The sequence below is a fragment of the Lontra canadensis genome, unplaced genomic scaffold, assembly GCF_010015895.1.
Source record: "Lontra canadensis isolate GAN:19392208 unplaced genomic scaffold, GSC_riverotter_1.0 scaffold5, whole genome shotgun sequence".
NCBI classification, from domain to species: domain Eukaryota; kingdom Metazoa; phylum Chordata; class Mammalia; order Carnivora; family Mustelidae; genus Lontra; species Lontra canadensis.
The window spans coordinates 25,162,064-25,174,078 of record NW_022630999.1 but is presented as its reverse complement, the minus strand read 5'-3'; the positions used below and the strand labels follow the sequence as shown (position 1 = coordinate 25,174,078).

At 45.0% G+C, this 12,015-nt stretch overlaps 1 protein-coding gene across 3 annotated transcripts in view; it reads left to right on the top strand.

The window, feature by feature from the left end:
• ATP10B (ATPase phospholipid transporting 10B (putative)) overlaps nucleotides 1–12,015 on the top strand; it is a 99,252-nt gene that overhangs the window by 54,911 nt on the left and 32,326 nt on the right. For all 3 annotated transcript variants that reach the window (XM_032851724.1, XM_032851726.1, XM_032851725.1), the window contains 5 exons: nucleotides 1,124–1,315; nucleotides 2,817–3,417; nucleotides 5,818–5,927; nucleotides 7,899–8,025; nucleotides 10,955–11,139. In XM_032851724.1, coding sequence (XP_032707615.1) covers nucleotides 1,124–1,315; nucleotides 2,817–3,417; nucleotides 5,818–5,927; nucleotides 7,899–8,025; nucleotides 10,955–11,139 — 1,215 coding nt within the window. The remainder of the gene's footprint in view (nucleotides 1–1,123; nucleotides 1,316–2,816; nucleotides 3,418–5,817; nucleotides 5,928–7,898; nucleotides 8,026–10,954; nucleotides 11,140–12,015) is intronic.

Below are 12,015 nucleotides of genomic sequence, written 5' to 3'. Positions count from 1 at the left end.
CACTTGCCACCTTTTAGGCAGGGTAGGACTTGCCAGGGCTCACAGCCCCTGCCATCCACAGTGTCCTCATCTGTACCGTGGCCCACTACCTTCATTCACCTTACCTACATGACTCCTGTGGACATTCTAAGTTCAAGAACACGCTGTTGTGGCTCAAAAGGCTGAGAACTCATTGTGGGCTGGATAAGATCTCATGGACAGAGGGAACTTCTCATGGACAGAGGGAACTTCTCACAGCTACTGAAGTCTAGGTGGGATTTTGGCAGAGAGATGGTTGTTCCAACAGGATGTGGTCAGAGGCGTTTAAAGGGAGTATACATCCAAGAAGCAGCAAACGAATCAGCAGGCTGAGCAGAGGGTCTGCACAGAGAAGCAGCAGGAGTAAAGAGCAGGAATGCAGACTGGAAGAATTTAGATGCCAGACCAAACTGACTGTGCTAACATGAAGATCTCCTGAAGGTTTTCAAGCTCAAGAATACCTTGAGGGAAATGATGTTTTAGAAAGATGCATGGTTGGGGCGCCTGGGTGGCTCAGTGGGTTAAAGCCTCTGCCTTTGGCTCAGGTCATTGTCCCAGGGTCCTGGGATCGAGCCCCGCATCGGGCTCTCTGCTTGGCGGGGAGCCTGCTTCCTCCTGTCTCTCTCTCTGCCAGCCTCTCTGCCTACTTGTAATCCCTGTCTGTCGAATAAATAAACAAAATCTTAAAAAAAAAAAAAAAAAAAGAAAGAAAGAAAGAAAGATGCATGGCTAATACATACGAAGGGTTAGAAAGAAGAGAGGTGAGAAGCAGCAACACCACTTCAGAGGCTGATGCAGAAATCCACATTTGAGGACTAGAGATCTGTGCCTGGCTGAAAGCATCAGGAATGAAGGGCAAATGGCAGGGAGAAACTCTGAGGGAAGGGCTGCCAGAGTCTGTCACTGATGGGCATGCAAGGTGGAGGGAAAGGGAGGAATCACGTACAAATGCCTTGACCAGGCCTGTGGGAGGAGGAGATGTGCTGGAGGCATGACTTCGGGAAAGACTGTATCATCCTTTCCCAGGTGAGCAAAGAATCTGCTGGAGGGGCCTCCGTCCCCTGTCCCTTCAGGAAAGATTCTCATCCAGGCCTTTCCTTTTCAGGAAAAAGATGTGACTCCAGATAAAAATCTACTGCCCAAAGTGCAAGATGCTGCCCTGTGGCTGGAGACCTTGTCCGACACCAAAGCTGCCAAGCCTTTCCCCTCCACCACCTCCTCCATTGCTGACTTCTTCCTTGCCCTGACCATCTGCAACTCTGTCATGGTCTCCACAACCACACAGCCCCGGCAGAGGGTAAGGATCGCTGGGGTGGGTGGTGGGATGGACGGAAGGAGGGCTCGGGTAAGAGGTGATGCCCTGAACAGAGAGACAAGACACTTGATCCCTAGTCACAGAATCACCACCTCATCACTGTGACACTTTGAACATATTCTTTATCTTTTCTGAGCCTCGGTTTCCTCATTTTTTAAATAAAATGGCAGAAGTTATATATGCACTTTCTCTATAGCTTTCAAATTCTTTATCTGTCTACAGGATAGATATTAAAAGTTAATATTTACTAAGCACTTGATATGTGCCAGACCTCATGCTAAACACATTATCTGCATTACCATTTAATCATCATGACCCCAAAACCCTATAAGGTATGTCCTTGGATTTCACAAGAGAAGACAGAGTGGCTCAGAGAGTTTCAGCAACTTAACAAAGGATGTATATTCGATACACAGCAGAACCATCTGTACAACTCCATAATAATATCACATTACCCTGGTCTCTGCTTTTATGTGAGGGCAAAAAAAAATTATTATGATTATTATTATTAACACCATGGGTGAAGTTTTGCCAATTTAGAAATAATGCAGCTGGATGGATGTTTATAGAAGTTTATACTCTGAATTGGTTTTTAGTACTAAAGATGGATTGCTCTTCAATGATCCACAAACTCTCACCCAAGGTCCGTTATGAGTGACTGATGAGAATAACTGAGTGTTATAACTGGTGATGTGAAATCAGGAAAAAGAAGGCTCACCCAGGTACCAAACCAGAGCCTCTCATTATTACACCTAGATCCCAAACTGCTCTGAACAGTCATTCCAGCCACTGAAAACTCTCCAAGTTATCAAAAAATTTTTAGAGAGCTTTAGGAGACAGAAAACATTACCTGAGAAATTAGTTCTGTTTTCAAGAAAGGAAGAAGTACATTTTGGGAAAGACAGCATTTGACTCTCAATTTTCAAATTAATGGGGAGATATATTAGCTGTCATGGAACTCGGGAGTCCAATCTCTGGAGCCAGGCAGCCTCTGATTTGAGTCCAGCTCTATTACCTACACACCAGGTGGTTATGGCCCATTTATTTAACCTCTTTGTGTCTTGGTTTCCTCATCCAGAAGTTGGGATAACATAGCATCCCCTAGAGTTGCTAGCGAGAGTGAGATGAGATGCTGAATGCAAGGATAAAGCAAACAAAGCAATGGTAAGGACTTAGGTAATGTGAACTCTTAATATGGGTCTGGCTTTTGTCTCCTTTTTTTTCCTTTGTCCATGACCAGAGCAGGATGGTAAAATTGAGCATTATCAATCCCTAGGACATCAGGGCTAGAAAGAACTATCTTGCCTAATTCCCTCACGCTATAGATAGGGAAATGAGGTTCACAGAGAAGAGAAGCCCATAATCACTGAAACCCCAAATCATGCACTTACTACAAAATGACCTTCATAGTCTTCCATAAAACAGCTTGACATTTTTTCCAACACTGAGAGTTAATGTTCTACTTTCCTCCTTTGACCACAAGGTCACCATGCCACCCTCGACCAAAGCTCTGGGGACATCCCTGGAGAAGATTCAGCAGCTCTTCCACAGACTGAAGCTTTTGAACCTCAGCCAGTCATTCTCGTCTACTGCGCCCTCTGACACTGACCTAGGGGAAAGTTTGGGAGCCAACATGCCTACCACAGACTCAGAAGAGAGAGATGATGCATCTGTGTACAGCGGAGGCTACTCCACAGATGGTGGCTATAGGAGCAGCGCATGGGACGAGGGCGACATCCAGGGGTCTGGATTGGAGGTTTCCTTGGAGGAGGTGCTGGAGGCCCCAGCTCTAGGCCTGGCCAGCCCTGAGCTCTATTATGAGGCTGAGAGCCCTGATGAGGCAGCCCTGGTGCATGCTGCCCATGCCTACAGCTTCACACTGGTGTCCCGGACACCAGAGCAGGTGACCGTGCGCATGCCCCAGGGCACCTGCCTCACCTTTGACATCCTCTGTACACTGGGCTTTGACTCTGTCAGGAAAAGAATGTCCGTGGTTGTGAGGCACCCACTGACAAGTGAGATCATCGTCTACACCAAGGGCGCAGACTCAGTTATCATGGATCTGCTGGAAGACCCAGCATGCGGTGAGTCCCACCTCACCAGGGCTCTAGGAAGAGGGCTCCTTGGTTTAAGAGGCAGCACAGAACAGTAATAAGGAGCTTGAGTTATAGTGTCGCTTAGTCCCACAGATCCTAATTTGAACAGAGGCCACAGATGCTTTCCTCAAAGCAGGTTCCTTAAATCATGCTGCCTTCTGCATCTCCAATCCCTGGAGAATTATAGTGCTCGTGAGCTTATTAAAGACTTAGGGCAGTCTTACGCTGGAGAAACCTCTTTACCTTTATCCCAATTTCTGGTTTTTCAAACTCATTTAAACATGGAGTAGCCGTACACAGTTTTTTTCTACCATGACACCCATTAACATGCCATAGAACACACTGTGGTCCTAACTCTTAGCCAGCTGAACCCAGAAAGGGAAGTGACATAAGAGGGGTGCACAGCTAACCAGTGGTAAATCCTAGGCCGGGTATCCTGAATCCCAGTTTGGAGCCTTTTCCATGCCACCAGAATTCTGCACCAGGCCCAGTCAGCTCTGGGAAGCCTCAGGTGTCGCTCTTTATCATCCTCTTCCCCAGCTTCCCCCAAATGGATTTTCATAAACTTGAGCCAAGCCAGAAAAATGTTCCAAAGTCCCTACATATCCGTGTCCAATTTTGGAGCAGCATGAATTAGTGTGCAGCCGCTTCCTGATTGCTAACAAGAAGAAGACAGTTATGGGGCCATGATTCTCCCGGGATAGCAGATTCCAGCCAAGCTTTAGAATTGCCCAGGCAGCCCTGTTCCTCCTGCAGTATCAGCTGTGGATCAAAGCCAAGAGGTTCATGGGGATTGATGAGTGTTTAGAATGGGAAGGGAGCTAATTAGGTCTCTTCATCCCAGACTCTGGCAGACAATGAATTCAGTGTTTCTGAGTCAAGGGAACCACGGCACTCTATCCCTGGGCAACAGCCATCCAAACTGCCCTAGAGATGTTTTTTGTGGGTTTTTTTTTTTTTATTTTTTTCCTCACCTGATTCCAAAATGGATTAGAGATGCTTCCAATAAAAGACGTGTACACAATATTACCATAAGAATTGAGAATCAATGCTTTGAAAAGGAGAGAAGAAAATAACCCTAGGTATAATAGATTTACAGTGTTTGAGCATTCAATTTGACCCTGAGGTTCCTGGTAGCCTGAGCAAAAAAATAAACTCCAAGGCACACAGGTAGAAGGCAAAAGGGACTCATCTTGGGGAGCTAGTGTCTTTGAAAATAAAATATTATAAACAGTGCTCATTGGGACAGTAGTGCTCAATAAGCACAAAGATTGTGCTGAAAGCACCAGGGAAAAAAGTAACATCTGGAAAAATGAGATAATCTTTAAAATGATTTTTATATTGCATAAAAACAGCCTTGGAATAGTATCATGGGAAAAATCAGAGATTTGTTGCACTTCCTTATATTTATTTTACTGTAATGAATTGTATGTTTGATTTTGCATTATATGGAGGGAATAGATGAGGTACACAAAATCTGCTTACTACCTAGGGCCTCTGAAGATCGCAATCGAGCCCTGGTAAAGAAGAATTTGGAAGCCTTTTCCCAGCTCAGCTTTATACAGTGCTGCACCTGATTAGTGATGTCTGTGACATCTTAAGTAAAGGAGGTGGGGATGACATCAGAGCTGCCCCAGACCTGCCAACCCAGGCCAAAACATTCTTTTTATCTGATAGAAAAAAGTACTGGATTTTCAGGAGAAAAAGATAAAAGAAAACACATCAGACTTCATAAAGGGAACGTTGCACAACACAATGAAATATTTTTTTGAGCTAGATTTATAGGAAATGCAAAAAATATTTTTTTCTAGGGCCATTTCCTATTATAGAAAGAAAGCCTAACTCAAAAAAAAAAAAAAAAACCAATGTGATGAAGAGTTTAGCAATGAGATCTAGAGCTGTGGCTATCCTGAGTCCTCAGTTGTATAAAGACTGGAATAGAGGACATAGGGGATCATGGATGGTAGGTCTAAGACTTAGCAAACTGTTGATCATCCAGGGCTGACTGCTACATGGAAAACACCAGAGGTAACAACAAAGATTCAGACTTCTGTGTCTGGATTCAGCAGGGCTTCAACTGGGAACCTCTATTATTTGTGTAAGTTCCCAGGTTATTTTGATGCAAACTTGTGTTTGGGGACAATAACCTAAGACAACCCACCATCCCTAGATAGGACTTTTCTCAGCCAGGCTTTTGTGGATCAGATATAGAAAGCAGAAAATTTAAGGATTCCTGGAGTTATCATGACATCATGGCAACCAAGAGAGATCGTCCGTATTTCTGGGGTGGGCTATAAGGGGATTCCTCCTCACTCTTTCAGAGTGTTAGAAACAAGGATCCCCAAGCATTTGTACATGACCTCATGGAGGACAATGACTATTTGACAGCAACTGACACGGATGTGGAAAAGAAGGTGAGGAAAATTCAAGCCAGGACCCAAAAGCATCTAGACTTGTATGCAAGACATGGCCTTCGAACATTGTGCATCGCCAAGAAGGTAAAAATAAATTCTTTTTTTAGTAGCTATAAGGTCTCAACCCTGAGTCTGTCCTTTCTATTTCTTTTTAGAAGGCCCTTAATATTGGTTGTTTTAACATTTTCAAAATTCAAAAAAAGATATATTTTCAAAATTCACTATTCTGACTCACCATAAAGACCCAGGATCTTGACAATTATGCTGGGGCAGAACTCTGAATGGCAAGGTTCCATTTCAGTGTAGCTTTGATGTTCCCTGTTTTTCCTTATATATACATATATAATTGGTAACCCATAACTCATAAAATAATTTTTAGTGTTCTAATTTTACCTTCAAAGTAGACTTTTTAAATTTTGCATTATTTGCCTAGACTTGAAATTTGGGAGAGACTATGTAATCACATAAAAATCTAGATTTCTGGTTTCTCTTAAAAATTTAGAGGATCTGATGAACCATGTCTCCATTCTTGAAGAGCAACTAATAGCTAGAGCTTTGTAATAGCTGATCCCTTTAATATAGGGTATATTTTTCTGTGTTCTGCAACTGGTCACAGCCCCTACCTTCCCTGTTGCCTTGCCCTTGGCCCAGCTGTAGTCTTGTAATTACCAACCTCTTGCCCTGCAGACCTTTGAATTTGCAGACCCTGCTAGAGAGGCAGGCAAAGAGATATGAATCCCAGAGTAGGGGCATCTAATGAGGCACCTAAAAATCAGATAAGGGAGCTATGATGACATGCATTTCTAGATGACTAAAAGTTGTTTCTTCTCTATAAATTCCCAGAGCTCTTCATCTTTTTTATGACGCTTAGTGCAACTAAGTTTAAGAGCACCCACTTTAAACTCAGACCTACCCAGGTACAAGTCCCAATCTCACTACTTGCCTATTATGTGACCTTGGGAAAGTTTCTTCACCTCTCTGAGTTTGGGATTTTCTTACCTGTAAAATGGCATTAATGGTCCCTACCTCATACAGTTATTATGGAGATTAAAGTAATATATATACAGTGCCTTAGACAGTGACCATTGCTTACTATCCATAAATTGTAGGTATATCCTTACCACCTTCTATTTTCCATTGAAATTCTTTGTGCATTTTTGTCTCCTCTAATAGAATTATGAATTCCTCAAGAGCCAAGGCCTACATGTGTCCCCTTGGTTTTCCCCATAACGCCATATACAGAAGGAAAAGCAAGGAATATTTGATTGTTGGACAAAAGAATCATTTATTGCTATTAGAGACAGTATGCACATGATGCCAGCAGAGGGGTCTAATGTGCTATGGACTCTAAGGGAGGAAGATACGTCCTCCAGTTGGATTCTTCCAGCTACTGTTTATCTCCAGTTGCTGGTGGAATAGTCTACCAGGCTATACAAGATCTGACTGCTGCTTACCTTCCCAGCCTCATTGCTGCCTCTTCTCTATCTGGCTCTCCATCCTTTAGCCAACTGGTATATTCAAGGGAACAGAAAGAAAGCTAAGTTCATTGCTGTTTCATGGCTTTTGCCTTTGGCCCTCTCCATGACTGACCCCTTCTCATCATTGGATCTCAACTTGCATGTCACTTTGTCTAAGAGAACTGAAGATCCAAATGAGATAACCACACAGCTTCCCCCATCTAGTCACACTCTATCACGTCACCCTCTTTGTTTTCTGTAATCCCTTAAAGTGATCTGTCCTTTTAAGTAATTTACTTGGATTAATGTCTCTCACCCTCCACTAGTACATAAGCCCAGGCATGCAGGGATCTTGTCCATCTTGATCACTACTATACCTCCAGTGTCTAGAGCACAGCAGGGGCTCGCTGGTGATAATGGAACCTGAGGATCAATATCTCACTGATTCATGCATTCAAAAAAAAATCAATAAGGAGAAATAATTGTGTAGGAAAGTATAATTCCTACATCTAATTGTGTAAGGAACCTCAAACAGGCCCACAGAAAATGCTCTGGGATTCACCCTACATTTGGAAAGAGCCTCTTCCTTGTCCTGCAGGTCATAACTGAAGACGACTTCCAGCGGTGGGCCAGCTTCCGGTGTGAGGCAGAGGCATCCCTTGACAACAGAGATGAGCTTCTAATGGAGACCGCACAGCATCTGGAGAATCAACTCACCTTACTCGGTAACTAAAATAAGTCATCACTAAATTTATAAAAAAGGAAGGCTACACACTGTAGAGGGAGTTCTTGGCCCTGACTCTGGCACTGCTGCAGATGTGTCTCAATTAAAAGCCTTCCCTGGAGTGCCCTTCCAGGTATTTGGCACAAGTGGTACAGATACCCAATCCAGACTCCACAAGCCACTTCCTGAGGATGCCCAGGAGCATTCCCAAACTGCCTGCTGGATGAAGCCCAGGAGCTTGGTTACTTCTCCTCCAGTTATTCAAATGTTTATTGAGCACCTACTATGTGCCAAGTGGCATGCTAGGTATTGGGACTAGCAAACAAGAGCCATAGGCCCTTTCAGAGCTCAATCTAGCAAGGAAGCTGGATGATTAAACAAGGAATTTCAACCAAGTGTGATGAGGGCCGGGCTGGAAGATTCACCTGGTAGTATGGGCGCAAAATAGAAGGTACCAGCCTAGACTGGGGCCAGGGAGAGTGCTGGAAGGCAGGAAATGAGCAGGGCAGAGGAGCTGGTCAAGCAAAGGCAGAGAGTTGTCAGGCAGAGGGAGGGGCCTGAAGACGAGTTAGATGTGAGACAGCCCAGACGGACTGGAAACCCCAAGGTCTGCCATGACTGAACCGCAGAGTGTCGGGGAGAAAGCTCAGCGTGACGCAGGTCATGAAGGACACATAAATATATGCTAATGGTTGAGAGAGAAGGGAGGAAAAGCAGGGACAGACTCGAGCTTCACAAAAAGCTGCTGCTCTATGGCAGTTCGACCGATAACACTGAGGTAAAGATGAGAAGCGGGGAGACGGGCTACGAGGTAGTCTTATGTTTCTGTGGGAGGTAAAGCATTACCTGGGCAGAAGGAGGAGGCTCTGTTTATCAGGGTTAATCACCTCAGAGCTGGCAGCAAGATCTGGAAAAGGCAATGCCTGATGTGTGTACGTGCTGACCACATGGCTAAAGCCTTCTTTCGTCTTGGGAGGCAATGCTGAGCTGGGGATGAGGGCCAAATCCTGGTCCTGGGCTGTGTGCTCGGGGACCTATCCCCTCACCCCACTGAGCCCTAGCTTCTCCTCCATGTAAACCAGACTGTTCCGAACTCTCCGCCAGGCAGAGGTGCAAGGGGAAAGCACCAGGAGTGCTGTAAGAAGACGGTGACGACTTTATGGATTAAAGGTAGCAGCAAGATTTGTCAGGAAGGGTGGCAAATGAGGAGACCTGTTCCCCACCTCCTTCAGCCTTTTTTCTTTTCCTGTGTTTTGACTCCAGGGCCTTTGCCCACTGCCTCCCAAGGCCTTTCTGAAAACTGGCCATGAGAACTTATTTTAACAGGAACCAGAAGGTAGCCAGGCCAGACAGCTCTATCCACACGCAAGGCCACAGAACGTCATCCCACTCAGGCACATGACTCCCTCCTCACTCCCTCTGCACCCCCTACCCCCCCTACCAAACCCCCTCCAGGTTGCTTTTGTGTCAGGGAGCACTTCGGTCTCAGTCAGCAAGTGGTACTCCCCAGCTGGTTCTACAGAACAAGAACACGCATGTCGGAGCTGTCGGCTTCCCTTGCTGGGAAAGACTCACGGTGTTTCTGCTTCATTTTTTTCTTTCATGCAAAAAAAATGTATTTTTCCTCTTTTCTCCTTCACTCTGCTTCCCTGTAATATAAATCAGCTTCAGAATCTCACCTTCCAGGCTAAGCCTTGGAGGGAAAGACAAGGCCTGAGCCATCACTTTTCATGGGGTTGTTTGCGCATCTGGGCCTGCAATACAAAAGAGGTACATTTCAGGATAGAGTCATTATTATTGTTCCCTCAAGGTGGCTTGGGAGGGGAGGATTGGGGCTGGGAAGAGATTTCATCTTACCACCAAGAATCTGCTACACCACGAAAGCCGCATTGCATTCACCCTGGGTCCCACACTATGAAACGATCTTTTCAATATGCATCCACTGTAACTGCTTTGCCAACCTATTGTCACTAGGGATTATTAAAAGAAATGAAATGCCTTGCTCCTGCCAAGAGTAAAATGGGTAGCCATTAGTCTGTTGTCTGAAGTGAATCTCAATTTAAATGCAGATTAATTTATGCTTAATCACTTCACAACTATTTAATATTTGGCTATATATTCATCAGGGTTGGTGCAAAGCTTGAGATCATTCAAAAATTATAGAGTCTGCATATTTAATTCCAAGAACAGTATCAAAAACCTGAGTCCCAATTCTGCCGTGAGCTGTTACAGAGCAAAGTCTCTGCACTTCTCTCCAGTTTCCTTGGGGCTAGACCCACCCAGGCGGTTTCTCCACACCCGGCTCAGCCTCTAATCTCATCCCACCTCCCCCAATCTCCAGTCCTTCTCTACAATGATCTTCTTAAAACTCAAAACTGATCCCGTCACTCTCCATCTTAATTCCCTTTAATAGCTTTCTCATCTACCAAATAAATCCGAAATCCTGTAATGCCCTGACAAAGCTCTGTAGGATCCAGCAGACTTCCTTTCTTCCTGGCCCCATCTCTTACCCCGCTCTGCCTCCCTTTCTGTGCCTTCTTCTACTCTGACCTCTGGGCCTTCATATATGCTCATCCCTCTACCTGGAATTCTCCTCCTTTGCCCTTTCTTGGCCTTGTCTTCTAGGTCTGAGCTCAAATGGCCCTTTTTAACAAGATTGTCCCTGACTTTCTGGAGGAAGTTCAGGTCTCCTAGTGTATGGCACCCTCAGCTTTTCTTCTCACATAGTTCAGTTATAAATCCTCCTTCAACAAGCTTTTGAGTTGCAAAAGGGTAGAGACCCGCTCCATTTCACGGTTGTATGCTGACTGCTTAGCACAGCCTAGGACATGGGAGATAGTTAATAATCACTATCTGGTTTGAGAGGGCTTGAGGGAATTTAAGCAGTTTTTCACGCTAATTGTAAGCTCTGGTGTCTTTGATCACTCCAGGAGCCACTGGGATCGAAGACCGGCTACAGGAAGGGGTTCCGGACACAGTTGCTGCTCTGCGGGAGGCTGGCATCCAGCTCTGGGTCTTGACTGGAGATAAGCAGGAGACAGCAGTCAACATCGCCTATTCCTGCAGATTGTTAGATCAGACTGACACGGTTTACTCCATTAATACAGAAAGTCAGGTGAGACCAAAGTAGGAACCAGATGTCCAAGTGCAGAGCAGTCTCTAAGCCAAAAGAGATAGGCTTATGGGTGGGGTTTGGGTACACAGGGAAGCACCGCTGCCCCCAAAATATCACTGAACCTTGGAGCTCAGAGGCCCTCAGGAGTCACCCACTTCAACCCCATGCACCACTGACCAGTTTGATCACATTACATCCAGTAGTACATGTTAGAAAGTTTTGATCTTCTAACTTCCACCCTTGGCCCAATCTCCACGTTTTACAAACGAGGAAACTAAAGACCTTTGGGACAAAGTCACTTGCCCAGGGTCACCTTTGGTAGTTTCTGACAGAACTAAATCTAGAACACTGTCCTCTCGCCAGGCCAGTGCTATCTGTGCCGTAACACATTGTTTGCTCACAGAACCCCAGTTGTGAGTTTCTTCTACTTTGGATTAACTCCCCCATTGAAAAAGCCCCATTCGCATTAAAATGATTCTGAGTTTAAAATCTCAGCTCCAATTTATGTGTCCAATTGGTTTGCCACAGAATAAAACCTGAAGGGAATGATTCATGAGACAGCATGCTTAGATAGGATGGGAGAGAGAGAGAAAGGGAGAAGCAGAGTCCTAAAACTGCAGTTTTCAACCCCCAGTAAGATTGTGGGCAGCAGGGGATGGGGTTTGGAGAGAGGATTGTGTGAAGTCTGAGGAAGAGTATTCGAAGTTACAATACAATTTTATATTTGGGGGCGAAATCTATTTTCACAATGCAAACTGCAGAAAGTGAATTCCAACATCTTGGCTGATTTCTATGGGAAGAAGGCATTGAGATGTATGCTCCTACCAGAAGGAAACAAGCAGGAAAAGTATCAGAGGGGCGGTGGGAGGAGGGCAT